This window comes from Pelodiscus sinensis, chromosome Z (assembly GCF_052426305.1).
Source record: "Pelodiscus sinensis isolate ZL-2025 chromosome Z, ASM5242630v1, whole genome shotgun sequence".
In the NCBI taxonomy this organism is placed as follows: Eukaryota; Metazoa; Chordata; order Testudines; family Trionychidae; genus Pelodiscus; species Pelodiscus sinensis.
In genome coordinates this window covers 22,827,980-22,854,054 of record NC_143085.1, presented here as the reverse complement: position 1 = coordinate 22,854,054, position 26,075 = coordinate 22,827,980, and the positions used below count along the sequence as shown (strand labels likewise).

At 45.7% G+C, this 26,075-nt stretch overlaps 1 protein-coding gene and 1 long non-coding RNA gene across 7 annotated transcripts in view; one reads left to right on the top strand and one right to left on the bottom strand.

Annotated features, from left to right (window-relative positions):
* The window catches only part of RIMBP2 (RIMS binding protein 2), a 494,858-nt gene extending 472,523 nt beyond the window's left edge, over nt 1-22,335 (bottom strand). For all 6 annotated transcript variants that reach the window (XM_089775164.1, XM_089775165.1, XM_089775167.1 and 3 more), the window contains exon 1: nt 22,199-22,335. In XM_089775164.1, the coding sequence (XP_089631290.1) occupies nt 22,199-22,207 (9 nt within the window). In that variant the 5' untranslated portion in view covers nt 22,208-22,335. The remainder of the gene's footprint in view (nt 1-22,198) is intronic.
* The window catches only part of LOC142825909 (uncharacterized), a 98,293-nt gene that overhangs the window by 53,706 nt on the left and 18,512 nt on the right, over nt 1-26,075 (top strand). The window lies entirely within an intron of this gene.

Sequence of the window (26,075 nt, the reverse complement as noted above, 5' to 3'; positions counted from 1 at the left end):
AATTAAGCCTAAGTCTACATTTAAAACATTAAGATGCTTTCATAGCACTGCTTTAATGTAAAAGTGTAGTCACAGCACCAGTGCTGGAGAGAGCTCTCCCCATACTCTATGGAAGTCTATACTTACGGACAGATTAATGCTCCAGAGATCAATTTTCTGGCATTCGATTTAGTGGGTCTAGTATAGACCCCTAACTGAGGGCAGCTCCCACCAGCTTTTGTGAGGCATAAGGTAAGCTGATGGGAGAGTTTGCTCCCGTCGACCTCCTGCATTATGGACTCCATCAAGGCTCAACTTAAGGTAAGCCAACTCCAACTATGCATTTTGCATAGCTGGCACCGCATACCTTAACCCAGTGGTCTCCAACCTTTTTACACCCAAGATCACTTTTTAAATGACAGAACAAGCCAAGATCTACAGCCCTGCCCTTCCTTGAAGCTCTGCCCCTTCCTTGAGGTCCTGCCCTCTCTATTCTCCTCCTTTCCATCACTTGCTATCCCCAACTCTTATACTGCTGCTTTTTGCCCCATTCTTCTGTAGGAAGAGGTTTTTCCAACATTTGGCCTGTCTAGACTGGACCAAATGTCAGAAAACCCCCTTCTTTTGGAAGCCCCCTTATTCCTCTTGGAAAGAGGAATATAGGGGTTACCGAAAGATCATGTTTGCTCTTCCACTAAAAGAAGCTGAAGAACAAATGCATCCCTGGATGCAGAAGCGTTTTTCTGGGATATCTCCAGAATCCTGAAAAACTCCTGCAGTCTAGCCATAACCTTGCTGGGTTGAGACAGGATGTGTAGGCTCTGGGGTGGGAATGAGGGATTTGGGTGTGGGAAGGGGTGAGAGGTGCAAGCTCTGGGAGGAAATCTGGATGCAGGAGAAGGCGGATAAGGGGACACTGGCTCAGGGAGGGGGTGCCAGGCCGGGCAGTGTTGGTGTCAGATGTAGGGTTAAGGTACTATGCAAGCCACAGACTTTTGGATGTGAGGGTTCAGGAATTTGGGTTGGGGTATGTGAGGGGCTCAGGGCAGAGGTTCCAGTGTATGATAGGCTCAGATCTTAGGTCTGGGGGAAAGGGGAGTTCAGGAGTGCTATGGTGCTGTGGGCCAGATGTGGGGCTTGGCCCCAATTTGGGGTCTATTGGCCAGGCTTCCTTTTTAAATAAAATATTTTGTCGAGCACAACAAGTTTCAGCATTGTCTTTATTTCTGAGAAGGGCAGGGAACCTGTTTTGCATCAGGGTCACACACCCAAGAAAAGTCAGTTGTGGTCACACAAGTGAGATGCAAAAAAAACCCTCCTCCAACCCCCGTCCCCAAGCTTCACTGATGTGGCCCCAAACCTTGTTGGTAGGAACAGGGGACATAGTACTGGGGAAGGGTGCTAGTGGGCGCTTTGGAGGGGACAGGGTGCCAGCGGGGACAGAGTTCAGTGGCTGGGGGCAGAGGAGAGGGAACAGAGTGCTGGGAGGGCAGAGTTCTGCAGCAGGGGACAGAGTGCCAGTGGGGACAGGTTTCTGCAGCTGGGGACAGGGTGCCAGAGGGGACATAGTTCTGTGGCTTGGGAAAGGGGAGTGGGGACAGAGTTCTGGGAGTGGGGACAGGACAGTGGGGACAGAGTTCTGTGGCTGGGAACAGGGGAGTGGGGACAGAGCTTTGTGGCTGGGAACAGGGAAGTGGGGACAGAGTTCTGTGGCTGGGAACAGGGGAGTAGGGACAGAGTTCTGTGCCTGGGAACAGGGAACTGGGGAGTGGGGAGTGGGAACAGGGGAGTAGGGACAGGGGGCAGGGTGCCAATGGAGGCAGAGAGTCCCATGCATCTGCCTCCTCCCAGGATTCCATCTCCCCCCCACCCCTGAGGGAAGCCAGCGCATGCCTCCTCCAGGCCCGACTCCTCCCCCCGGCGGTGCAGGGAAACCCTGCTTGTTCCTGCCCCGGGGTTGAAACCTCCATGCGCCTCTGCTCCCTGCCCCCCCCACCCCCGGGGTGCAGGGAAATCCCGTGTGTGCCTGCCCTGGGGCCGACTCACCCCTCCTGCGCTGGTGCCAGGAAGTCGCTATGCTCCTCCTCCAAGGCCAATGCCTCCTCCCTCAGTGCACCCGGTAGAGCAGCCAGCACACTTCTGGAACCCCCGGAAGTGGTGCTAAGCTGTGGGACTTCTGTCCACCCGCAGGAAGCCAGCACTACCTCCATTTTTGCTGGAGGTAGGTAGTGGGATTTCTCGGGGGTGGAAGAAAAATGGGTGGGGACCCTGGATGCCTCGTGATCAATTGATCGAGGCCTCATGATCGACCCGTCGATTGTGATCAACCTGTTGGTGACCACAGCCTTAACCCAACCTTCCTGATCTAATATAGACCAGACCTACATAAACCACCTAAATGAGGCAAGTAGAGGCTCTCAGTGCTGGGAATCCATTTCCATTGGTGCTTTACAGCACTAACTTGCTGCACTTGTGATGCTGTGGGGAGTGGGTTTGCACCCCTGAGCAACAAAATTGCAACACAGTAGGGTAGCAGTAAACACTTGGTCTAAATATAGGCTGACTCTCTCTAGTCCACACCCTTGGGACCTGACTGGTGCTGAACCAGAGAATTTGCCAAACCACAGGAAGTCAACATTGTCTAGCTGCATTACCAACACATCTACTACTTACTGGGCTCTTAGAAGACATTTAGGGGTAAATTGGACCTAAATGACAGAACAGAACACTGAGATCCAGGACTGGGACCATGGGAAACTTGGCCACACCCATGATAAGTGGATATCTGTGTACCTGAAACCATGCTGGCTCATGGATGTTCTCAGACCGGAGAGTGCCAGATTAGAGAGGTTCATCTAATATTGTACAGTTCCCAGATGGCCTCCATTTACAGTATGAGCCTACATTTACAGTATGCAGGATCATGACATTTTCACAAAGGAAATGTATAGGCACAGGAGAAACATCAGAGGTCACTCTTGTTTACAAGCAAGGACAATGGATTTTTGAGTAAGTAAGGGATTTAAAGACTCACCCTCATTCTCTTAGTCTCTGAGGACAAGCTGACAGCTGGCTTGATTTTATGATAAGGGTTTGAGGCAGTAGCCTAACTAGAAGTGGAAATCTGTGTGAGCCCCACTTTTCAGGTGGACTTGCAATGACAGGTTAGAATCATAGAATCATAGAATCATAGGACTGGAAGGGACCTCGAGAGGTCATCGAGTCCAGCCCCCTGCCCTCAAGGCAGGATCAAGCTCCGTCTACACCATCCCTGACAGATGTCTATCTAACCTGTTCTTAAATATCTCCAGAGAGGGAGATTCCACCACCTCCCTTGGCAATTTATTCCAATATTTGACCACCCTGACAGTTAGGAATTTTTTCCTAATGTCCAATCTAAACCTCCCCTGCTGCACTTTAAGCCCATTACTCCTTGTCCTGTCCTCAGAAACCAAGAGGAACAAATTTTCTCCTTCCTCCTTGTGACACCCTTTTAGATATTTGAAAGCCGCTATCATGTCCCCCCTTAATCTTCTTTTTTCCAAACTAAACAAGCCCAGTTCATGAAGCCTGGCTTCATAGGTCATGTCCTCTAAACCTTTAATCATTCTTGTCGCTCTTCTCTGTACCCTTTCCAATTTCTCCACATCTTTCTTGAAATGTGGCGCCCAGAACTGGACACAGTACTCCAGCTGAGGCCTAACTAGTGCAGAGTAGAGCGGCAGAATGACTTCACGAGTTTTGCTTACAACACACCTGTTAATACAACCTAGAATCATATTTGCTTTTTTTGCAACAGCATCACACTGTTGACTCATATTCAACTTGTGGTCCACTATGACCCCTAGATCCCTTTCCGCCATGCTCCTTCCTAGACAGTCGCTTCCCATCTTGTATGTATGGAACTGATTGTTCCTTCCTAAGTGGAGCACTTTGCATTTCTCTCTATTAAACCTCATCCTGTTTACCTCCGACCATTTCTCTAACTTGCTAAGGTCATTCTGAATTATGTCCCTATCCTCCAAAGAAGTCGCAACCCCACCCAGTTTGGTATCATCTGCAAACTTAATAAGCGTACTCTCTATCCCAATATCTACATCATTGATGAAGATATTGAACAGTATGGGTCCCAAAACAGACCCTTGAGGAACTCCACTTGTTATCCCTTTCCAGCAGGATTTAGAACCGTTAACAACCACTCTCTGACTACGGTTATCCAGCCAATTATGCACCCACCTTATCGTGGCCCTATCTAAGTTATATTTGCCTAGTTTATCAATAAGAATATCATGCGAGACCGTATCAAATGCCTTACTAAAGTCTAGGTATATGACATCCACCGCTTCTCCCTTATCCACAAGGCTCGTTATCTTATCAAAGATAAGTGCTACCTCAGCTTCTCCCCTGACTACACTCTCTTCTTAGCCCATGTACTCCCAGACACAGGACTTCTCCTGCCAAGCTGGGCACACCCATGGGTCATCTTGGGCAAATACCACCAATAGGTCCTTCTCCACTGGATTCAACTCATCTCTTCTCAGAGGACTGGGGGGAGAACCATGGTGCCTCTTCTTTGTGTCATGCTTGCAGGGGCCCAACAGAGCACTGCATGATGTTGAACCCAGCAGGGGCTCGGGATAGCACCCCCATATGCCTGACACCCTCTTCCTGTCAGAGCAGTTGCAGTTGGCAGCTGCCCCTTTCCAAGCACTGAGTTGATCGGCCAGTGCAAATGGACCATACTGCAAATTCTGGGAGGGCGAGGAGGAGAGGGCCTAAGTTCCATGCAGTGGGTGGTGATTCCCTTTGCTGACTTTCAGTTCCAGTCCCCATCCCTATATTAGTGGCCTGATGGTACAGCCAGGCAGAGGAGGGGCGGGATATGTGTCTGCATGCTATCCTTTGCCACTTCATTGCACACGACTGCTGTGTACCAGCTTGGACTCCTACAGCTGGGTGGCCCTGAGAGGTAAGAGATGTGGGAGCACTCTGGGCTGGTGCTCAATACACAGCAAGGCAGAGCTGCCAGAGTATAGCTTTCTGCAGGGTGGGCTAATAGCTCCTTCCTGGATTTCAGAGGCTTGAGTTATGCTCCAGGCCATTGTGGCAGCAGTACACTTCTGCTTAGATTGGGGTAGGCCTGCTACATTGGGGGCCCACAGCCCACCCAGGCCTACCCAAGCCTATGCTCCTGGTTCTTAACCATACTGGTGGAAAATACTGGCAAAAGAACATATGGCAAGCTGTCTTGTGGTGACAGAATAAAGTCTTGCTGGTTAAGTTTTGTCTTTAGAAAGCATGTTTTTTTTGTTTAATATGTAACTATTAGGGTTGCCAGATGATTTAACAAAAAATACCGCACGCCCCTTCCCCCCCCAAAAAAAAACACTAGGAAAAAATTCTGTTGAGGAAAAAAAGCAGAACAGAATTGTAGCACAAAAACAAACAAAAAAAATTGTTTTTTAAAAAAGGAGGCTGCCCCTTTAAGATGGCTGCCATCTTGGGTGCCAGTTTTTTAAAACCTCGCAGCTCCCAGCTCAAACCCAGTAAACACAGGAAAGCCAGGTGCTGGGGGGGGGGGGAGGTAGGAGACGTTGGGGGGAGCAAAGGAGCGGCTTCATGAGCTGTGGGCTGGCCATAGCTGGTGTTGAGGGAGGCATCACGTGGCCAGGTCTTGGGTCTCTGCTGGTCACATGGGTCAGAGCGGCGTGCACACCGTTCCCACCCCAGCCCGGTGCCCCCCTAGCATGGCACCTGGCAAATGCCCCTTCTTGCCCCCCTTCACTAAGTATCTGCTGTGCTCCTCACTCTCCCACCCCTGCCAGACTTGGCAGAGAAAATTATCCCCTCTGAGCTTCTGTCTGATGGAAACAGGAAATGCTGGACATTTCACATGTCCAGTATTTCCTGTGTTTTTTTTACTGGACGGAACCCACAAATACTGGACTGTCTAGGTGAATACTGGATACCTGGCAACCCTAGTAACTATTAGTTTCTAGTACTCTTGCTCTGCCATTTGAATCTTTGCTTTTTATAATAAATGTATTCCTGTTTTCACTCTCTTTTTCCAAGTGCTGTGTGTTCAGTTGAGTTGTATTGTACAAGTTTACATGTACTATTCCTTTGGGACTAGCAGCTCCAAAAGCAACATAAGCATTCAATAGAACTGGGACTTTATAAGAGACTCCTTTTTAAGAATGGATAAAAAAGGAAACAATATAAAGGCCTATGAGTCTCATTTATAGGAACATTTTGACAGTGGAAATAAATATCAATGTATATTAGCCAAACTGAGCATCACAGTAAACATCCACTGGCTACATTTCTTAGAGCACTGAGAAGATGGTGACAAAACAATTTATCTTGGAAACTGTCTGTTGTTTATTGGATTGTAGTAGATATGGATCTTGTGTTATAGTAACTGAGTTAGGTCATCAGGGGTCAGGCAAGCCGGTTCTGGCTGGTTCTAGATAGTTCTGTGTTATGCAGTAAATGGAAAAACTGCAACTGCTGCAGGTCTCGGAGTTCAAGTGATTTTTTCCTAAATTCTGTAACTACAAATAATATAACACTATCCACATGCAAATTTTAAAAGCCACCAGAAGAGGAATCCATAGTCTAACATGATCGTGTCCTTTTATCAGATTGGAATGTCTTAAAAAATATACTCAAGCCAAAATTAAATTCTGCTCCTGGATTTCCCATGATCTTTAGCAAAAAGATTTCACTGAGATCCATAGCAAAATTTAGTTCTAAATATTTTGGGCTTAACCATCTAGGTGATTTTTAACAAACTGCGATCACCAAGGAACACCTTTCATGCCTTGGGAAAGGTGTAGAGTAGTACAGGGCAGAGCAGGAAGAGGAAGGGATTTAGGGTTATTTAGTTTGCAGAAGAGAAGAGTGAGGGGGGATTTGATAGCAGCCTTCAACTTCCTGAAGGGAGGTTCCAAAGAGGATGGAGAGAGGCTGTTCTCAGTAGTGACGGATGGCAGAACAAGTCTCAAATTACAGTGGGGGAGATCTAGGTTGGATATTTGGAAAAACTATTTTACCAGGAGGGTGGTGAAGCACTGGAATGGGTTACCTAGGGAGGTGGTGGAATCTCCATTCCTAGAGGTTTTTAAGTCCTGGCTTGACAAAGCCCTCGTTGGGATGATTTAGTTGGGGTGGGTCCTGCTTTGGGCAGGGGGGCTGGACTAGGTGACCTCCTGAGAGCTCTTCCAGCCCTAGGATTCTGTGATTCTATGATTTTATGAAGGGCAGAGTGGGGCCAAGGGTGAGGTGGCTGCTCTACGCTCTGTAAGGATAGTCCTGCACATAGTCCATCCTGCCTAAACAAAGGTCAGCTACAAAGACCTCTGATGCCCTTCAGAATTACCATTACTTTCTGTACATACACAGTAAGATAGGAACAGCTTAAGAGAGCCCTGAATACATTGGCCCAATCAGACCAAACAGAGAGAATAACTCTGGCCACAACCATCATGTGTTGAAACAAAGTGTTAAACTCAGAAAAAGCCTTGTCCACACAAGGAAAAATTAGTAAATGTTTTTCTGCAACAGTGCATTTCCATCTGTGCTGCCAACAGCTGCTAAAAGGAGCTCATCCACTTGCACATCTACTAGCATGATATCTGTCATCATGTGTCAGCAATGCCCCCCTACCATGGATATTATCCAAACCGGACAGTTTCTATGCCAAAAGATAAACAGACACAAATCAGACACCAAGAAAGGTAACATACATAAACTAGTAGGAGAACACATTAATCTCCCTGGACATGCAGTAATGGATTTAAAAATAGCCATCCTGATATAGATAGATAGATAGATAGATATGAAATTTAACAGAATCAAATTAAGACTGAACAAGGATTTAGAGGCAATTTTCCCTCCCTTGGTATTCATACCTCCACATCAACTTCTTGGATTGAGCAATATCCACCCTACTGGATTGCCCTAATTAATACTGATCCTATGCCTGATAATTGACTCATAGACTTTAAGGTCAGAAGGGACCATTATGATCATCTAGTCTGACCCCCTGTCATTTAGTCTGACCTCCTGAACTCCCTTCTTTTGATATATGTTTCCCTTCCTCTGTAATTTCCACTCCAATGTATCTGATGTAGCAGGGTTTTACTCATAAAAACTTATGCACAAATAAATCTGTTGGTTTTAAGGTGCCACTGATCTTCGCATTGTTTCTTTAGTGGAAACAAGTGGCAAGTATTTCTATCACTTTGTCAAAATTTCCTTTCATGAGTAATCAAATTCTCATCCACTAGGATGGGAAAAAGATAATTTGATGATTCAGAAATTAATAGGTTTCATTAACCAGAAAAACATACAGCATCTCACTTCTTTTTTGGTCTTATGTTTTCATGATAAATATGCTATTAGAAAAACAAAACCATGGTAAAGTCCCTCCAATATTTCTCAAATGCTGTCAAGAAACTGACCAAAAAATTGATCTGTGGGGAGGGAAAAAGAGGAAGAGAGAGAGCAAGTAAGAGCAAGAGGGATAGCTTAGTGGTTTGAGGGTTGGCCTGCTACATTGAGGGTTGTGAGGTCAATCCTTAAGGGGGTCATTCAGGGATCTGGGCAAATTTGTCAGGGATGGTACTTGGTCCTGCCTTGAAGGCAGGGGACTGGACTCAATGTCCTCTCAAGGTCTCTTTCAGTTCTATGAGATGGTATATCTCCAGATGAGAGAAAGGAATGCAAGTATAGTCACAGAAATATAAAAAGAGACTCACCACTTCTCAGGTCCTGGTTTTAAACACAAAAGAAAATGTCCAATCTGTCTGCAATCAGAATCAGACCAATTTATGCTACTGTACTGTAGCTAGGACCACTTTACCATTCAACAGTTACTACTGCAGCAAGTAATATGTTTGACAAATTGCCCCACTGGAATGGACTTTGCAAAGTTATTTTTAAATGTACCATTACTGCAACATATATCTCAAAACATTTTTTTCTCAAAGTGTTATGCCATTGTGATTTTCATTTGAGAGATTACTTAAACCTGTGGTCTCCAACCTTATTAACCACGAGATCATTTTTTGAATTTAAGTCCAATCCAACACCTACCTCAAATATAAATACCCTTGTCCCACCTCCTTCCTGCCCCTTCTCTGAGGTCCTGCCCCTACTCACTCCATCCTCCCTCTCTTGCCTATCCTCACTCACTTCCATCAGTCTGTGGCAGAGAGTTGGGGTGCAGGCTCTCGTCTTGGATTAAGGGATTTGGAGTGTGAGAAGGGCTCTAAGCTGCTCTTGGGGCAGGCAGTTGAGGTGCCAGAGGGGATTCTAGGTGCAGGCTCAGGGATGGCATTTGGATGCAGGGGTGCTTGGGGCTGGGGTAGGTGCTTGGGATGCAGGAGGTAGGACTGGGGTAGGAGTTTGGGATGTGTACTCTAGCTGGGCACTATTTACCTCAGATGGCTCCTGGGTGAAGGTTCAGTGGGGTGAAGGCGGGCTCACCTCCATCCTGGCCCTGCACCACTCCCAAAATCTGCCAACAAACTCCATCCCAAGTCCTGTTGTGTTCCCTTTTTGCTCTATGGAAACAGGATACAAAGTGGGAGGGGGCACCTTGACATCAGCACCTTTCCTCTCCCTCCCCTGCCTTGTACATGCAGCAGGAAGCTCCCTGGGGGAGGGCCAGCTCCAAGGCAAAGGGCAGGAGATGCACAGCAGTGGGGGAACGGGCAGTTGAAGTGCCAGCACTTGATAGATTCTTGGCCAGACCAGTCAAGATCACCTGTCAGAGGCGCCAAGATTTACTGGTATATCACAATTTACTATTGGGCTACGTCTACACTGGCATGATTTTCAGGAAATGCTTTTAACGGAAAAGTTTTCCGTTAAAAGCATTTTCGGAAAAGCGTGTCTAAATTGGCAGGATGCTTTTCCAGAAAAGCACTTTTTGCGGAAAAGTGTCTGTGGTCAATCTAGAAGCGCTTTTCCGCAAAAAAGTCCCAATCGCCATTTTCGCGATCGGGGCTTTTTGCGAAGACATCTGCGGTCTACACTGACCCTTTTGTGCAAAAGTCTTTCGGAAAAAGACTTTTGCCCGAACGGGAGCAGCATAGTTTTTCCGGAAAAGCACTGACAATCTTACATGAGATCATCAGCGCTTTTCCGGAAATTCAAGCGGCCAGTGTAGACAGCTGGCAAATTTTTCCGGAAAAGCAGATGATTTTCCGGAAAAACTTGCCAGTCTAGACACAGTCTTGGTGACCACTAACTTAAACCTTCTGCTCAACACACCTATGACCAATTACAGTATTCACAAAACATTTCCAGATTGACATTCCTGAAACCTGACATTCTTCTTTTATCCACGGAACAAAATAAAACTTCCCCATGCTACCCTGGCAATGTGTAGTGCTCCTCAAAACATACAGTTGCCATTGCTTTCTTTCCTGCTAAAATGGGAATGGGGGAGGGGTGAAGCAATTTTGCTGGCATCTCTTTTGGTGATGTTGAAATCTTTTCATTAGGCACTGAGGCACTACCCTTTTTTAAGGGCACACAATAAATAGCACTTATTGGCTATGTCTATGCAAAACCCAGCAGAGTGTCCACATCTCACACACAGAGGGCTTTTGCTGGTAGAGTTATTCCTCTCCCCACAAGGAATAATTTCTTGTTGCGCTACAGCTCTTGTGCAAAAAGGCAGGTGTGGATGCTCCGGAGGTGGTTTTGCGCAAGTAACCCCTATCAGAAAAAGCACAGGTGCTCTGATGGCCATTCTGTAAATGTCAATCAGAGCTTTCGTGCACAAGAGTGTCCATGCATCATGGACGCTGTCTTGAGCAAAAGCATATCGCTTTTGTGATGCGCTTTAATGTCTGGATGAGCTTTTGAACAAGAAGTTTTTGCACAAGAACTCTTCCGCAAAAGGCTTCTGCACAAAAACCCTGCAGTATAGACAAAGACCTATAGTAACAATATTTGGCCACTACCAACATCAGTTGAATTTCATCTACAAATGATGAAGCTTTATAGTTTTGTAAGGCTTCTGAATAGCTCAGGAAACTGCTAGGTACATTTTTTTAAGGGGAATGACAGATGATGAGTTGCCACCTGATAAGAGCTGTTTAAACCAATTGCATCCATCTATGTATTATATAGGCCATCTAATAAACTTGCACACTTCTGATTTAACAGAGTAAAACACAGGTCTGCTATTCTTGACTTCTGTAGAATCCTTCATTGCAGTTCGTAGTTTTTTAGAAACACGTGCCACTTACTTTATAAAGGATGGAAAAACATAATGAAACCACATCTCTTCTTACTCAGAATGAAGACATCAATGACCTTTCATGCTACTTCATGAAGCAACTGTCCTGGTCAAGACAGTGATAAATCTGAAATATTTTAGTGAGCTGATGCTTTTTGTCCTTGCAAAAGGCTTTGATAAATTTTTTCACAAGTGGCCATTAAGAAAGCTAAGTAGCCACGGAGCGAATGCTAAGTAGCCATGGAGCAAAAGATAAGGCTACATCATAGAATAGACACATCCAATCCAGAGACAGAAAAAACAACCTATTGACTACCCAGTAAACAGTAAACTGTGAGAGCCATAACATTTGTGTTGGAAGTGTTGTTTACATCAATGAAAAGTTGAAAGAGGAGAGCAAAGAAGGAATAATATCTGCTGCTGACAAAATTACTTATGTTGCTCAACACTGCATGGACAAGGCTGTGAGGACAGGAATCTAATAAAACTAGCTGAATGGGCAGCAGAATGATAGATGAAATACATTGCTGATAAAAGGCATTGCAGAGTGGAAGGAATAATTTTAACATATATATTGTTGGACACTATATTAACTGGCACCACTACAGAAAAGATCTGGACATCATTGTGGATGGATTTACATGCCATGGTAAGTCAAAAAAACCTCAAACATAATGTCAGTGTGCATTAAAGAATAAGATAGAACAAATTGAAATATGCTATGCCACGATTGTGAGCATACTGAAATATGCTATTCCACTTTCTCTAATGAGCTTGAGTGGAGGGGGAAAAAGGGGGAAAACCCTCACAATTTAGAACAGAAAAAGAAGGGATGGGTGGGAAGTACCTGTCAATTGTAGTACTGGAGCTACTGAGACTAATTGAGTGGGCTGGAAATATCCCATACTTAGCTTTCAGTGTCAATTGTGTGTTGAATGTAGGGAAAGCAGGTTTTTAAATGGGCCATCCAATTCAAGTCTTTGTTCAAACCACAGGAAAAAGTGTCAAATTTGCATACGAAGGCCAGTTCCACAGACTTTCTGTACCTGATTCCTTAAATTGCTTTGTAAAAGAATAGTTATCTTTAAACCCATTAATGAGTGCCCAGGAAAGTTAAAATGTTCCCCTACAGGTTTCTCTGTGTTACTTTTTCTAATATTTGATTTGTGTCCATTAATCCTTTGTCACAGAGATTGTCCAGTTAGGCCACATTGCTGGCACTGGAGAGCAGAAATCAGATTAGAGAATGTGCAGTTTATGAGCCCCTTATGTTGGTGGCTTATGTGGATAGGTCCTGTGATGGTGTTGCTTGTACAGATATGTGAACAGATTTAGCAACAGGGTTGTTCCAGAGGTAGGTTCCTTGGGTGAATGTATTTGATATGTGATATGTAGCTGCTAGAAAGGATTTGCTTCAGTTTGGCAGGTTGTTTTTAGGCAAGGATCGGCCTATCTCCGAAGGCCCATGAGAATGAGGGATTTTTTTCCTGGATAGATTGTAGATAGTCAATGATGCACTGAAAGGATTTAAGCTGAGGGATGTAGATGATGACTAGTGGTGTTCTGTTATTTTCTTTGTTGTTCCTGTCTTGAAGAAGCAGATTCCTGGTGTTAAGGGGTCCACAGGCCCACCCCGCCTTGGGCAGTCACACGACCACGGTTGCCGCCCTGGAAGGTCTCAGTCTCCGCGATGCGGCGCCGGGTCGGCCCTCCCGGCTGTTGCCCCAGAGGTCCCACGAGCGAGGATGTGAGGGGGGTCCGGGCCCTCCCTCTCTCCAGACCCCAGCCCAGGGCCCTAAGGCGGGGGAGATGTTCTTCTCTCCCCCCAACCTGGCTGATGGGGCACAGTGCTGCAACGCATCAACCCCCGGGCTCCAGTACACCCGCCCTGGGCTGCTTCCTCACGCCCTCGCTCGTCCGCTCACCAGCCGGCTGGTCTCGCTGTCTCCTCGTGTCTCTCAGTCTTTTCCTCCAGCGTCCTCCTCCTCCTGCTTCCCCTTTCTGCTTCTGCTTCTACTGCCTTTATACCTGAGGAAGGTGCCGCCCCCGCCCCTCCAGAGCACTCACACCTGTGCTCGCCCACGGCTCCAGCTCCTCCTTCCCAGCTGTTTCCCCTCACCCCCAGCATCCTCCCTGTCTCCCACAGCTGTGGGGCATAGGGCTGGTTGGGGCGTCCGCGGGGCTGCCCACCCCACGGCTGGTGGGGTGCCGTTCCTGTGCCCTGTTGTCTCCACTAACCCTGCCGCGGGGGGGGGGGGGGTCTAACCCTGCCGCGGGGGGGGGGGGTCCTTCCCCCGCGATGCCCCGGGCTGCGTCCCTGGAGCCGCCAGCCAGGCGGTGTGTCCTGGCTGTCCTGCTGCCTGCATCTCCGGCGGCGGCGAGTCCAGCCGCGGCGTTTCTTTCTGCCCCGCTGGGGGGGGCACCTTCGGTGCAGGGTTGCCTCACCCCGTCACCGCCCTCCCCCGTGTTGTTCGGGGTCCCGCCAGCTCGACCGCCTGCCGAGCGGCGCGTCCCCGTTACCCCACCGGACGCGTCCTCGGCGGCGGCGAGACAAGCCATGCCGCTTTCCCCTGCTTCGCTGAGGGGGGTCCCTCTAGTGCGGGGTTGCCTCACCCCGTCACACCTGGGTACTCGTCTGGCTCTGACAATCTGTTTCCTCACTTCTCTAGGCAGGTATTTAAGTTTTAAGACTGCCCGATGAAGATCTTGTAAGTGTTTGTCTCTGTCTGAGGGATTGGAGCAAATCAGATTATATTTTAGGGCCTGGCTGGAAACAATTGATTGTGTGGTATGTCCTGGATGGAAGTTAGAGGCATGTTGGTAAAAATAATGGTCAATAGGTTTCCAATACAAGTGGATGGTACTGCTGCCATCATTTAGCTGTACTGTAGCATCAAGGAAGTGGAGCTTTTTTGTGCTTTGGTTCAGGCTAAGGTTGATGGTACAGAGGAATTTGTTGAAATCCCTATGGTATTCTTCAAGGGTCTCCTTCTTGTGGGCCCATATGATGAAGATGTAATCAATGAAGCATAAGTAAATGAAGGGATGAGAGCTGAGGAAACATTGTTCAAGGTCAGCCATATAAATGTTGGCACACTGCAGGGCCATGTGGATAGCCCATAGTAGTGCTGCTGACTTTAAGGTATAAATTGTCCCCAAATTGGAAATAGTTGTGGGTTAGGAAAAAGTCACATAGATCAGCCACCAGATGTGCTATGGCATCATTGGGGTTAGTGTTCCTGATAGCTAATAATCCATCATTATGTGGAATGTTGGTGTAAAGAGTTTCTACGTCCATGGTGGCCAGGATGGTGTTTTCAGGAAGTTTACTGATGCTCTATAGTTCCCTAAAGAAGTGAGTAGCATCTTGAATATAGCTAGGAGTGCTAGTAGCATAAGATTTGAGGAGAGAGTCAGCATAACTGGATAATCCTGCTGTAAGTGTGCCAATGCCTGAGATGATGGGACACCCAGGATTTCCAGGTTTATGGATTTTGGACAGGAGATAAAATGCTCCTAGTCAGGGAGTTTTTAAAGTTACAGGCTCTCTGAGACTTTTAAACATGTTATGCCATGTATCAATCAGTGGTTTATGTTCAGGATATAAAAACTCTCGTGCTTCTGGCCAGAAGCCCATTTCCAAAATCCAGGATTACCAGATTATGCAGATTTTCTAGTCTTTGTGGTTCTTAGTTTTCTCTATGATGATTTTGGGACTGGCCACTGGTGGAAACAGGATTCTAGTCTAGAGAGACCTGGTCTAATCTAGCATGGCACCATTTTGCACTACGGTGGATTACTGTGGAAAAAAGCTTCAATCTATTTTATATCTGTAACCTACATAGGCCCGGGTCAGCAGGTGAGATTGAACTTGGGACGTAAGGAACTAAATTAGCTCTTTGCTAAGGATGTTGAGTAGACTTCATTCTCCCGCTCCGTAGTCTCAGTGCCTTTGGGTTACACTTAGATGTAGCTGAGATTCTACACTAAATTTCCTTAGCATGAACCATGAGGCAAGTGTTGGGGGAAACATGTGCCCCTATGTAATTTCCAGTTCCCTTCCTCCACTACAGGTTGGGCCTCCCTGATCTGGTGCAGTTGGGACAAGAGCAATCTTGAATAAGGGAGTTTGCTAGACCAGGGAAGGTCAGGAGTTGGGCATTTCTAGGGATTCCCTCTTGGCCACTGGCCCAGCCAGGGCGCTGCCCCCTGACTGCTGGTGCCCTTAAATCTAGGCTGCTGGCTCTGTTCCAGCTGGCAGGGCTCCCTGCCTCTTGCAGTCAGCCCATTCTGGCTGGCACAGCTCTGCTCCCAGCCAGCAGGACTCTCTGCCCCAGCTGGTGGGGCTGCCTACCTCCAGCTACCAGCTTGCTCCAGTTGGTGGGACACTCTGCCCTTGACAGTCAGCCCCACTCTGGCTGCCCACCTGCTGGTCAGGCTGCCTGTCCCCAGGCCACTAGCCTTGCAGACCAACTGCTGCCAGACTGGCTGACCTCCCAGCAGCCAGCAGCCTCTAAGACCCTGGATGCTGAGAAACCAGAGAGCCCGCACCAGAGAGATTCCACTTGTAGTTTATTATTATTATTATTGACCACCTAATATGTTACTGTGGTACTTCAATATAAATTCTGAGTCATTATTGTTAAACAATATTCTAATTATTATTGTTTAAAACTATATTTCCAATGATATTTCAGTTTTCCCAAGACATTTAATTCATTCTTAACTTTCCATTGGCTTCCTGGTTTGTAAAATAAAATTACTTCTACACAAACCATACCTGTTCAGTTGCATCTTCATGCGACACTTGCAGCTATCACTAATTGACAAACACGACTAAGCGAATTGAGACAGTTAATAATTCTGGGCTTATTTCTTTTGCTTTGAGCTAATCACAGTGAAGACTTGAATGTTCTATGTCAATTGTTAGGGCTTAATTTAGACTTGCAGCAACAAAAACTAATTCTTTGGCTGATCCTTACTGCCAGTTCAACAAAGAAGAGTGAGTGACAGTTTGACATCGAATCAGCAATTTATATGCTACTTGAATTCTTATGCCAAGTCTAAACTAGACTCAGCAGCTTGACTTGAGGTATGCATCTCCAGCTATGTGGAATACATAGCTGGAGTCAAATGGCTTCCCTTAAGATGAATTTGGTGGCATCCCAACAATGGGAGGCAAACAGGAGCAAACATGCCCATCAGCTTCCCTTACTCCTCGCAAAAGGACACTGGTGGGGACACCTTCTAAGTTCTCTCTAGCAAGTCTTAACTATACTGTACTCGCTAAATTGAACTCTGAAAGATCAATCATGGCAGTGGCGATCTTCCTTTCAGTTTATACAAGGCATCAACACGAATCTGCCCTTCATTTTAGTGCGTGAGACCCACAATTACTTGGACTAGCATCAGCAAGCAGTGTAAATATCATATCTTAAGCTATAAGAGCTAACATTATATGGAATAAACCCATAAATCCTGACAAACTCCAAATACAAACTCTGAGAGGGGTATCAGGGCTGGAGCTTGAGGTGCAGAAGTTTTGTGGTGCTGGCTCCAACTGGGGTCTTAGGTTGAAGCTCAGCCTCCCACCAGATGGCACTTACTGTGAGCAGTTCACAGTTGGTGACACATTAAGGTGATGGCAGGCTTTCTGTCTGCCTGGGCCCTACAACGCTCCCAGAAGGAGCCAACACACCCCTGTGGCTTCCGGTGGTGGAGGGTATGGGACACGTGACTCCACATGCTGCCCCTCTCTGCCGGCACTGCCTCCCCAACTCCCATTGGCCACAGTTCCCCATTCCTAGTCAATGAGAGCTGCAGGGCCAGCATTTGCAGGCAAGATCAGCATGCCAAGACCCCTTACTCTCTGGCAGGGCTGGGGGCCAAGCTGACTGCTTCTGAGGGTGGCACGGGGCCAAAGCATGCAGATAGATCATGATCGACTGGGAAAGTCCCCAAGAGCTGCAGGTTGCTGACTAGAGATGTTAAGAGATGTTAAATATTGGTTAATTGAATAGTCGAGTAACCTCATGAATTCTTATTGGTTAGTCGAGTATTCTATAGTCCCTGGGGGTCAGACCAGCAGCAGTGCAGGGTGCCAAGTGGGAGCTAGTCCATGAGGGGAACCAGTTTAAAAACCAGCTCCTTTTGTTGACCAGCTGCTTGTTGCCCTGTGCTGCTACCTCTGATAAAGAGGCAGCAGTGTGTGGTGGCAGCAGCCCCTGTTTGTGGGGGTGCGGGGGGGAACACAGGGTCTGAGCTCCTAGACCCAGCACAATCTGGAACTGAGCTGGACTGCCTAGTACCCTTTAAATGTAGAGTCATGGTAGGGATAGGTCCCACACCCGGCGTGAGCTGGAACTCAGCCAGCATGCTAAAAAATTTAGTGGTTGGAGACAGGAAGGAAAATGCATGTCGTTTATAGCATTAACCTATAAGCTTTTGCTTATCAGTTAATCCAGGGGTTCTCAAACTTTGTGATATCGCAACCCCCCTCTAAGTTGCTGCAATCCCCCTCTAAGTTGTTCACGACCCCCCGGGGGATCAGGACCCACAGTTTGAGAAACGTGGGGTGAATTACTTGGCTACACAATTACATCCCTAGTCAATAGCATTAACCTATAAGCTTTTACTTATCAGTTAATTAGTTAGCTGCACTATTACATCCCTATTGCTGACCTCAGACTTCACTACACCTACCTTAGTCACGCAGAACTACGCAGCATAGGTAGGCCAATCTACATTTTAAATATCAATCAGGCCCCAGTTACACTCATGTAACTGAGTGATGGCTGGGAAGAGATGCATGGTCCAGTGATTTAACCATGAGAACACTGCCCCAACATTCACACTAATCCCCTCTGTGGCCCTCAGCAGGTCTCTGTATGTCTCTACCTCAGCTCTACTCTCTATCAAATGTGGATAATGTTTTAATCACAATGATGTTGAGGAAATCACTTTTTATAAGCAATATTCTCTTTCAAGAGCTTCCTAAGTAATTTTGACTCTCTAGTTCTCAGTAATTAACAATGTTCAATGGGGTTGCAAGGTTCTAGCTGTTCGCAGAATTAGGCCCTTGGTTTTCTGCTTGTATTACATGTTTGCTTCCTCTAGCTGAAATACAAGTAACATGGAAGTACTTACTTTTAAAAATATTTAAGAAACACTGTTACATGACAAAGTTCTACCACTAGTTGAGCTGGCAAAATAAGAATCCCATACTTAGAAGTTCTTTATTCCTTGATGATACCTGTTGAGATTCAGTATGAACATTAGTTACTTTATTAAGATTGCCCTTTATAAAAATCACATCATTTCTTTCTTGCAGTCCAAACTTAAAAGAAAGCCCTCATTTTTTGCCTAAATGGGGTGTGTGTAGAGGGAAGGGGTGGACGATTCAGTGCTTAGAGCAAAAGGCTGAGCCTTGGAAGAACTGGATTCAGTTCTCTGCTCTTCCAGGCTGCGTCTAGACTGGCATGATTTTCCAGAAATGCTTTTAACGGAAAAGTTTTCCGTTAAAAGCATTTTCGGAACAGAGCATCTAGATTGGCATGGACGCTTTTCTGCAAAAGCACTTTTTGCGGAAAAGCGTCCGTGCCAATCTAGATGCGCTTTTCCGCAAAAAAGCCCCGATCGCCATTTTCGCGATCGGGGTTTTTTTGTGGAAAATAAATCTGAGCTGTCTGCACTGGCACTTTTGCGCAAAAGGGACTTTTGACTGAACGGGAGCAGAATAGTATTTCCACAAGAAGCAACTGATTTCTTACAGTAGGAAGTCAGTGCTTTTGCGGAAATTCAAGTGGCCAGGGTAGATAGCTGGCAAGTTTTTCTGGAAAAGCGGCTGATTTTCCGGAAAAACTGGCCAGTCTAGACACAGCCCCAGTGTTCCCGTGTGACCATAGCCTTATCACTTAGCCCTTTTGTGCCTCAGTTTCTCATCTGTAAAATAGGAATAATAGTACAGTACCATGGAGAGAATTACAAGGAAAGTGGAATGATACCTGTGAAACTGTGCTAATCAGGGACTGCTGAGCAGCCCTCTGTCCAATTAAGGGAGGTGATTGGAGTTGATCAGAGGAACCTGAGCCTGATTGGCAGAGGTGGAACAGCTGCCAGCCTGATTGGCCTGTGGCTATATATTCACTGAGAGGAAGGAAATGGGAGTGGAGAAAGAAGCCTCAGACTTGAAGCTCCAGCTCCTCTATTGTTCTGGTGGCTGCAAGAGAATCTGTAAGTCTGGACTACCCCTAGTAGTATGTGGGGTTTTGCACTGTGTAAATAAACTGCACCAATAAACTGCTGAGCCTGTAGGGTTTTTTTTTAAAGCGGAACAGAGGCAGGCCCAAAGGGAGGCCTGCTATATCTCATTACAGTGTCCTTGACTTCCAGATTTGAAATATCATTACTCAGACCGTCTAATAACTTATTTCACAAGCCCCATTGACTTCGTGGGATAAGGTATTATTCAACATGAGTAAGGATATCCCAATCTAGCCTGCACAAACTGAGCTAGATCTTAAAAATGGGTTTTCTTTTTCTAATACTCTGCAGAATTACTCTTCTCATCTTATTAAACATCAACATTTAGATTTTAAAAGCTATTGGTAGGTTCATTTTTCATAGCAGCTTAAATGTTTAAGCATTTGCCCAACAGAATAACCATTCTAATTTTTAGTGAACAAAACCTGGCCATTGATCAGACAAGGCAACAGGTTCTCCTTAGGACCAGATTATGATTCTCAGAGATTTTAGATAAGTGTCACATCAAAGGACATTCTGAATTCACTGATCTTATGCCAGTGTAATTCTGTTGATATAATATAATAAATAGAATATAATAATACAATGTCAAATAACATAAAACCTGAGAGAGATCAGAAGAAGGCCTTTAATCTAATCAACTTTACACTTACTTTTGAGAGTTATAGAAAAATTAAAGACTTCATGTTTCAGTGCATAACATATCCCCTCAGTGGATTACATAATTTAATCATTGAAGGTTTTAATTCATGCATTGATATTTACAATGGCTCATGTTAAACAAATCAGAAAAATACAAAAACAGAAGTCAGATACATACGTTGATGTTTTTGTATGCATATCAGGTCTTCTTACTCCATCAGTATGTTACTCAAAGGCTGTGTCTACACTGGCATGATCTTGTGCAAAAGTGGCCACTCTTGTGCAAAAACTTGCTGCTTGTCTGCACTGGCCGCGTGTTCTTGCGCAAGTAAACTGATGTTTTAATGTATGAAATCAGGGCTTCTTGCACCAGAACTCTGACACTCCCGCTCAGGAATAAGTCCTTTTGCGCAACTGTTCTTGTGCAAGAGCTCCAGTGTAGACGGGCAACATGAATTTCTTGTGCAAGAAAGCCCTATGGTTAAAATGGCCATCATAGCTTTCTTGTGCAAGAGAGCGTCTACACTGGCATGGATGCTCTTGTGCAAAAGCACATGCCAGTGTAGACGCTCTCTTCTGGAAGAGTTGTTGCAGAAGAACTCTTCCGCAAAAGAGTTTTTGCATGAGTATGCACCAGTGTAGACGTAGCCAAAGACTTTATTCCCATAATAGAATACTACAGATTTGCAAACACTGTTGCATCAGATTCCAAACAAGCCCAAGAGAACACTTTCCCTTTAAACTGGAAATTGATTTTATAACAGCGTACCAAATACTGAGTGAGGAATTTTGTAATTTTCCTTAAAAGTACAAAAAACCATCAGTTTGTATACACTCTACTACAAGATTTACCTGGCACTGCCCAGGTCATTAGCTCATTATTTCTTCATTTGAATCATTGTGGGGTGGAGGTGGGGATGAGAGGTTCAGTATGCAGGCTTCCCCTGATAGAGAGGATTCCCCCAGCTCTCTCTCACTGCAGCAGCTTGGGACCATGTCAGAAGCACCTCTCCCTGGTTGCTGCAGCATGCATGCATGCCCCTTGGCTGAATCAGGTCCAGGTTTGTCTGCCTGGTGTGCTCCCCAGCCAGAATGAGAATTGAAGCAAATTGTGCACTTTCCCCTTGTTCCCTGACAAAGGAGGCCAGCAATGTTTGCGTACAAATGGAGAGAAGGCTGCAGCCCCTCTGCTTGAGGAGGGTGGGAAGCTTGGGGTTGGGATGGTCCTGGATGGGGGTGGGTGGGAGTAGGCAATTCCCCCCCCCCCCCCACCCCAGTCAGCTCCTTTCAGCCTGGTGATTGTCTCTTTTCTATATGGTTTTATGTGTTCCTATATACATGGTGGGAAGCTTTAGCCCCCTCACCCCCACACACATACACAGCAAGCCCTTACTTTGCTTTAAGTTATGATAAGAGGAGTCTGTATAGCAAATTTGGTGGTCCTAGATCTTACCATTTAGGAGGAGTTCTTGAACGGACGGACAGACAGACTCGCTCATTCACAGACAAACCAAACTCTCAAATATATAGTAGGCAGAGGTACACCACACATATAGCTGAACTAGCCTTGAAAAGAGTCTGTTTAAACTGACTACACATTTATTGTATGGTTGCATAAAAGGACTGCACCTGTGCTGTTACATAAGGTCATGCATCTGTTGCGTCAATATTCAGACTTATGGATATTCTAACTCATTAACTAGCCTGCACTCACTGTATTGGTTTGAAGTCAGGCAGCTCTCTGTTTAGATTTGTTTTTCTCAAGAGACAGCAGATCCCAGATGGTGACTAACAAACATTTTCTTGTCCTTCATTTATGACTGAAATGGTACAGAAAAAAAAATCAACTCTACAGTTTGTAAGTGATGAAAGGATTTCTTCCTAACCTACAATGAAAATAGTCTGAAATACACTTAGCTATTTATAACGGGCAATAATTGTTACCCATTCAGCAGATACTTTATTATTGCAGACTTTCCCTTTATTCTCAGTCAATTAAAATTAAATTCTGAAATACAGTGAATACAGTAAGCACCCATCTAGATTGACAATACTTACGATTTCCATGCTTTATTCTTTTGGGAACAGTGTCTATCCAAAAAGCGCTTTTGTTCTTGTACACCTTGTATATTCCTTAGATTAGCTGGTCTTCACCCCACGTTGCTGTTTGCAGATTCAGACACTGCATGTTTGATAGTGTTAACCAAAATAGTCTGTGACTGATCCTATGTAACTGAAGAGCCAATCACTGTACGTGACAAAAAAGCTTGAGTTGCTTCACAGGTGCAAAGACTGACCCACTGACCCGTGTATGTGGAAGAGTGCCACGATTATTTTTAGAAAAGCATATGAATCACAGGAACACATCAGAGAACATTAAATATTAGTTAATTGTAGTCTGAAGAACTTCCAAAGTTAATGTGCTTCAATTCCCAGTTTGTGCCTGTTCATCAAAGGAACAGTATTAGTGATGGCAGTTTAAGAAAGATAAATCTCAGGCAGAAAAGAGGAAGTCACTCACCTTTAGTAGTAACTAACGTTCTTTGAGATCAGTGTCTCTGTGGTTGCTCCACAGCAGGTATTGGTGAGTCCCAGTGCCACAGCCCAGATTCTTCACGGCAGTGCCTGTGGGGCCAGGGTGAGCAGGGTGCGCGTGCACTGTGCAGCATGACCGCACAGGCTCAGCAACCCTCCCCTCAGTTCCTTCTCTACCTGAAAACCCAGCCTGATAAAAAGTCTCTGGAGTAGTGGTGAAGAAGGGAAGGTGAGTAACCTCCTCTTCTTCAAGAGACGTCCCTGTGGGTGTTCCACAGCAGGTGACTGCAAAGCAATATGTCCTAAGAAGGTAGGAACTTCAGGTAAGTAGAGGACAGCATGTCCTTGGCCAGCCTGGTGGAAGAGAGAGGTTCCTATGAAAGTTCATAGTGCTTGGCAAAAGTTTGGTCTGAAGTCCATGTGGCAGCAGCACATATATCCTTTATAGGGACCTTGTGGATGTAGGTGACTGATGTGGCAACTGCCTTGGTAGAATGGGTATGAATTGAGGTAGGTGGTGGCAACAGGCTATAGTGGTAACACATTTTGATGCAGTCTGAGATCCAGTGAGATAACCTTTGAAATGATATCTACTCTCCCTTATTGCAATCTGCAATAGAGATAAAAAGTTTCAGCAAAGCTCTGAAAAGCCTTGTTCTATGGAGGTAAAAGGAAAGAGCCCTGTGTACATTGAGGATATGCATTTGTGCTTTGAAGGTATTGGCCTGAAGTTTAGGAAAAAATACAGGTTGATGAATAATAGTCTAGTTGATATGAAAGGATGAATGGACCTTGGGGAGGAAATTGGGGTGGGGTGCAGAGACAACGTATCTTTGACGATGATCATATTTGGGGAGTCTGTGATTACAGCAGCCACCTCCCCTCTTTGGCGGTCCGATGTTATAGCCACCAGGAATGCAGTTTTTAGAGCTAGGTGGAGAAGTGACCCTGTGGCTATCGGTTCAAATGGTGATTCTGTAAGGGTGTTCAGCACCAAGTGAAAGTCCCATGGTTGATGGGGAATGGTTACGTTAGGGTATAGTGCTTGTAATCCATTCAGGAACCATTTAATCATTGGATGTGCAAAGATTGTAGCATTGACAATTTTTGTGTGGAATGTTATGTGACAGGTTGCTGGCTCAGCCAGAGCTCTGACTGGCTGAAAAGGGCAACTGAGGCTAGCTGAGCAAGCCTATGCCTTAGGGGCTAATGAGAAACAGCTGTGGGCCTCACTAGCCAGATGACTAGATAAGGCTGTCAGGGGGACAGTGGAAGGGGTGGAGCCAGAGAGTGGCTGAGTGTGCTCTCCAGCCAGAAGGAGAGGCTAGCTGAGTTTCCTGCAAACAAAAAGCTCTGTAAATAAATGGTGGTGGGAAATTGGTATGGACAATAAAAGACATGGGTGATTGCACAAAAGAAGGTCTCCAGTTCATTTGTGGCTGAAGAAGGGGTCCCAGACCGAGAAGCCTGAGCAAGGACATTGCCACACATGGCGTCAGAAATGAGAGTCAGAGCCAGCAAATGTCATCGGTGGTCCAGAGATGTAGGAGATCCTGCAGTAGCTCGTCAAGCAGCAACAACAGGTGCAGCAGGCCCTACAAAGTTTCCAGCAGTCCCACCAGGCAGAGTGCCAGGCCTTGCTAACCTGACAAGGCAGAACAGCAGCAAAGCCTGCAAGACTTTATTAAGGAGCAGAGCAAGGTGCAGCAGCAACTCCTGCAGCAAGGGTCAGTCTAGACTACATTGTTTTTTCGAAAAAACTTCACTTGCGTCCACACTGCAATCACATTCTTTCGAAATTAAATTGAAAGAATGCAGGGGGTAAACCTCAAATTATGAGGAAGAATGCTTTTTTTTGAAAGAGCTCTTTCGAAAAAAGGCATGTGTGGACACAGAACAGGGACATTTTTTGAAAGAAGAGGCAATCGAAAAAAGCACAGGTGCCCTGATGGCCATTCTGTGAATAGCAATCAAGGCTTTATTTCAAGAGAGCTTCCATGCAATCTGGACACTCTCTTTCAAAAAAGCAGATTGCTTTTTTGATCCGGTTTTGAGGTGTGGATGCTCTCTTTCAAAAGAAACTTGCAATCTAGATGTACCCCCATATGTTGAGTACCAGGGGAGAAGATGGCACCTGGCCACCAGGCTTTGACATGGCTTTTTGTGCCTGGGTCAGAAGGATGTTATGCCTTTTCCAATTTCAACATTTTAAGGTGAAGGTCCCTGTTTCTGCACATTCATGCCTTAAGTTTTGCACAGGGTTAGCTGTCTTGTTGGCTGTAAGACTCGCTCAGGCATTTTACATACTTGGAATGTTGGTTGGAGATGGGCATGCATTGTTACAGGCTGAATAGCATTTGAAGGTTGGTGATCCTGGGATTGTTGGCAAGGAACAGCAACAACAGTAACGAGAGAAAAACAGCTTAGAGAAAAAAGGGATTTTTTTTTTAATTTAGGAAGATGAACTTGGGTGAGGCATAAAATAAACAAAGAAGAAATAACCAAAATTCAACTACTTATCTAAAGGAATAACAACGAATGAAGAGCAAAGCTGAGCTCCATCGTAAACTGGGGATGGTAAGAAGGAACTAAGAGGACGGTGACCATGCCTGCACCTGAGTGCCCTGCTCTCTGTGCACGTGTCCCCCAGGCAATGCTGTAAAGCAGGGGTGGGCAAAAGCCTCTCAGTGGGCTGGATCTAGCATGCCTAGGGCTTTGATCCGTCCCACGAGGAAGTTTCAGGCTGCGCCCCCTAGCTCATTGTGAGCCTTTCAAACTGCTTCTATTTAAAGGGCTAAGGGCATCTTCCCTGGACCTTGGCTAGAAGCTGCAGGGAAGGCCTAGCAGTCCTGGGGAAAGGAACTATCCCTTTAATAAAAACAGCCTCTACTGTGTTGTTGGACTTCCATCCCTTTCAGCTGTTTCTGTTTAAAGGGCTTGTGCCTTCTCCAGGCACATTGCCTAGCAGCCCAGTGGAATAGGAGAACCCTTTCAATAGAAACAGCTCAAAAGGATCCTGCCTCTCCATCAATGCATTAGAAGTGTGGGGAGCTGCAAGCCTTTTCAGTTGTGTCTATTTAAAGGGCTCTTGTGTTCCCTGGCTGCTAGGCAATGGGTTGCCGCTCTGTGGGTCAGACACTGCCCACCACTGATGGAACTAAAAGTTTAGTCTGTACAGTTTCTGAAGGGAGATGAAGTGTTCTTTATAGGTGGTTTGTTGAATTGCAGTAAAGTCTGAAAAAGATGAAGTGTGTGTGGATGCTTGAGTTTTGATGATAGTTTCTAATTTCTCCTTGATTTTTTTTCTGTTTGTTGTATAGAGTGCTGATCAGGTGATTGGTGAGGTTTTTTGCAAGTGTGTGGCATAATCCCTAGCTGTAGTCCAGGGGATATGTAGATT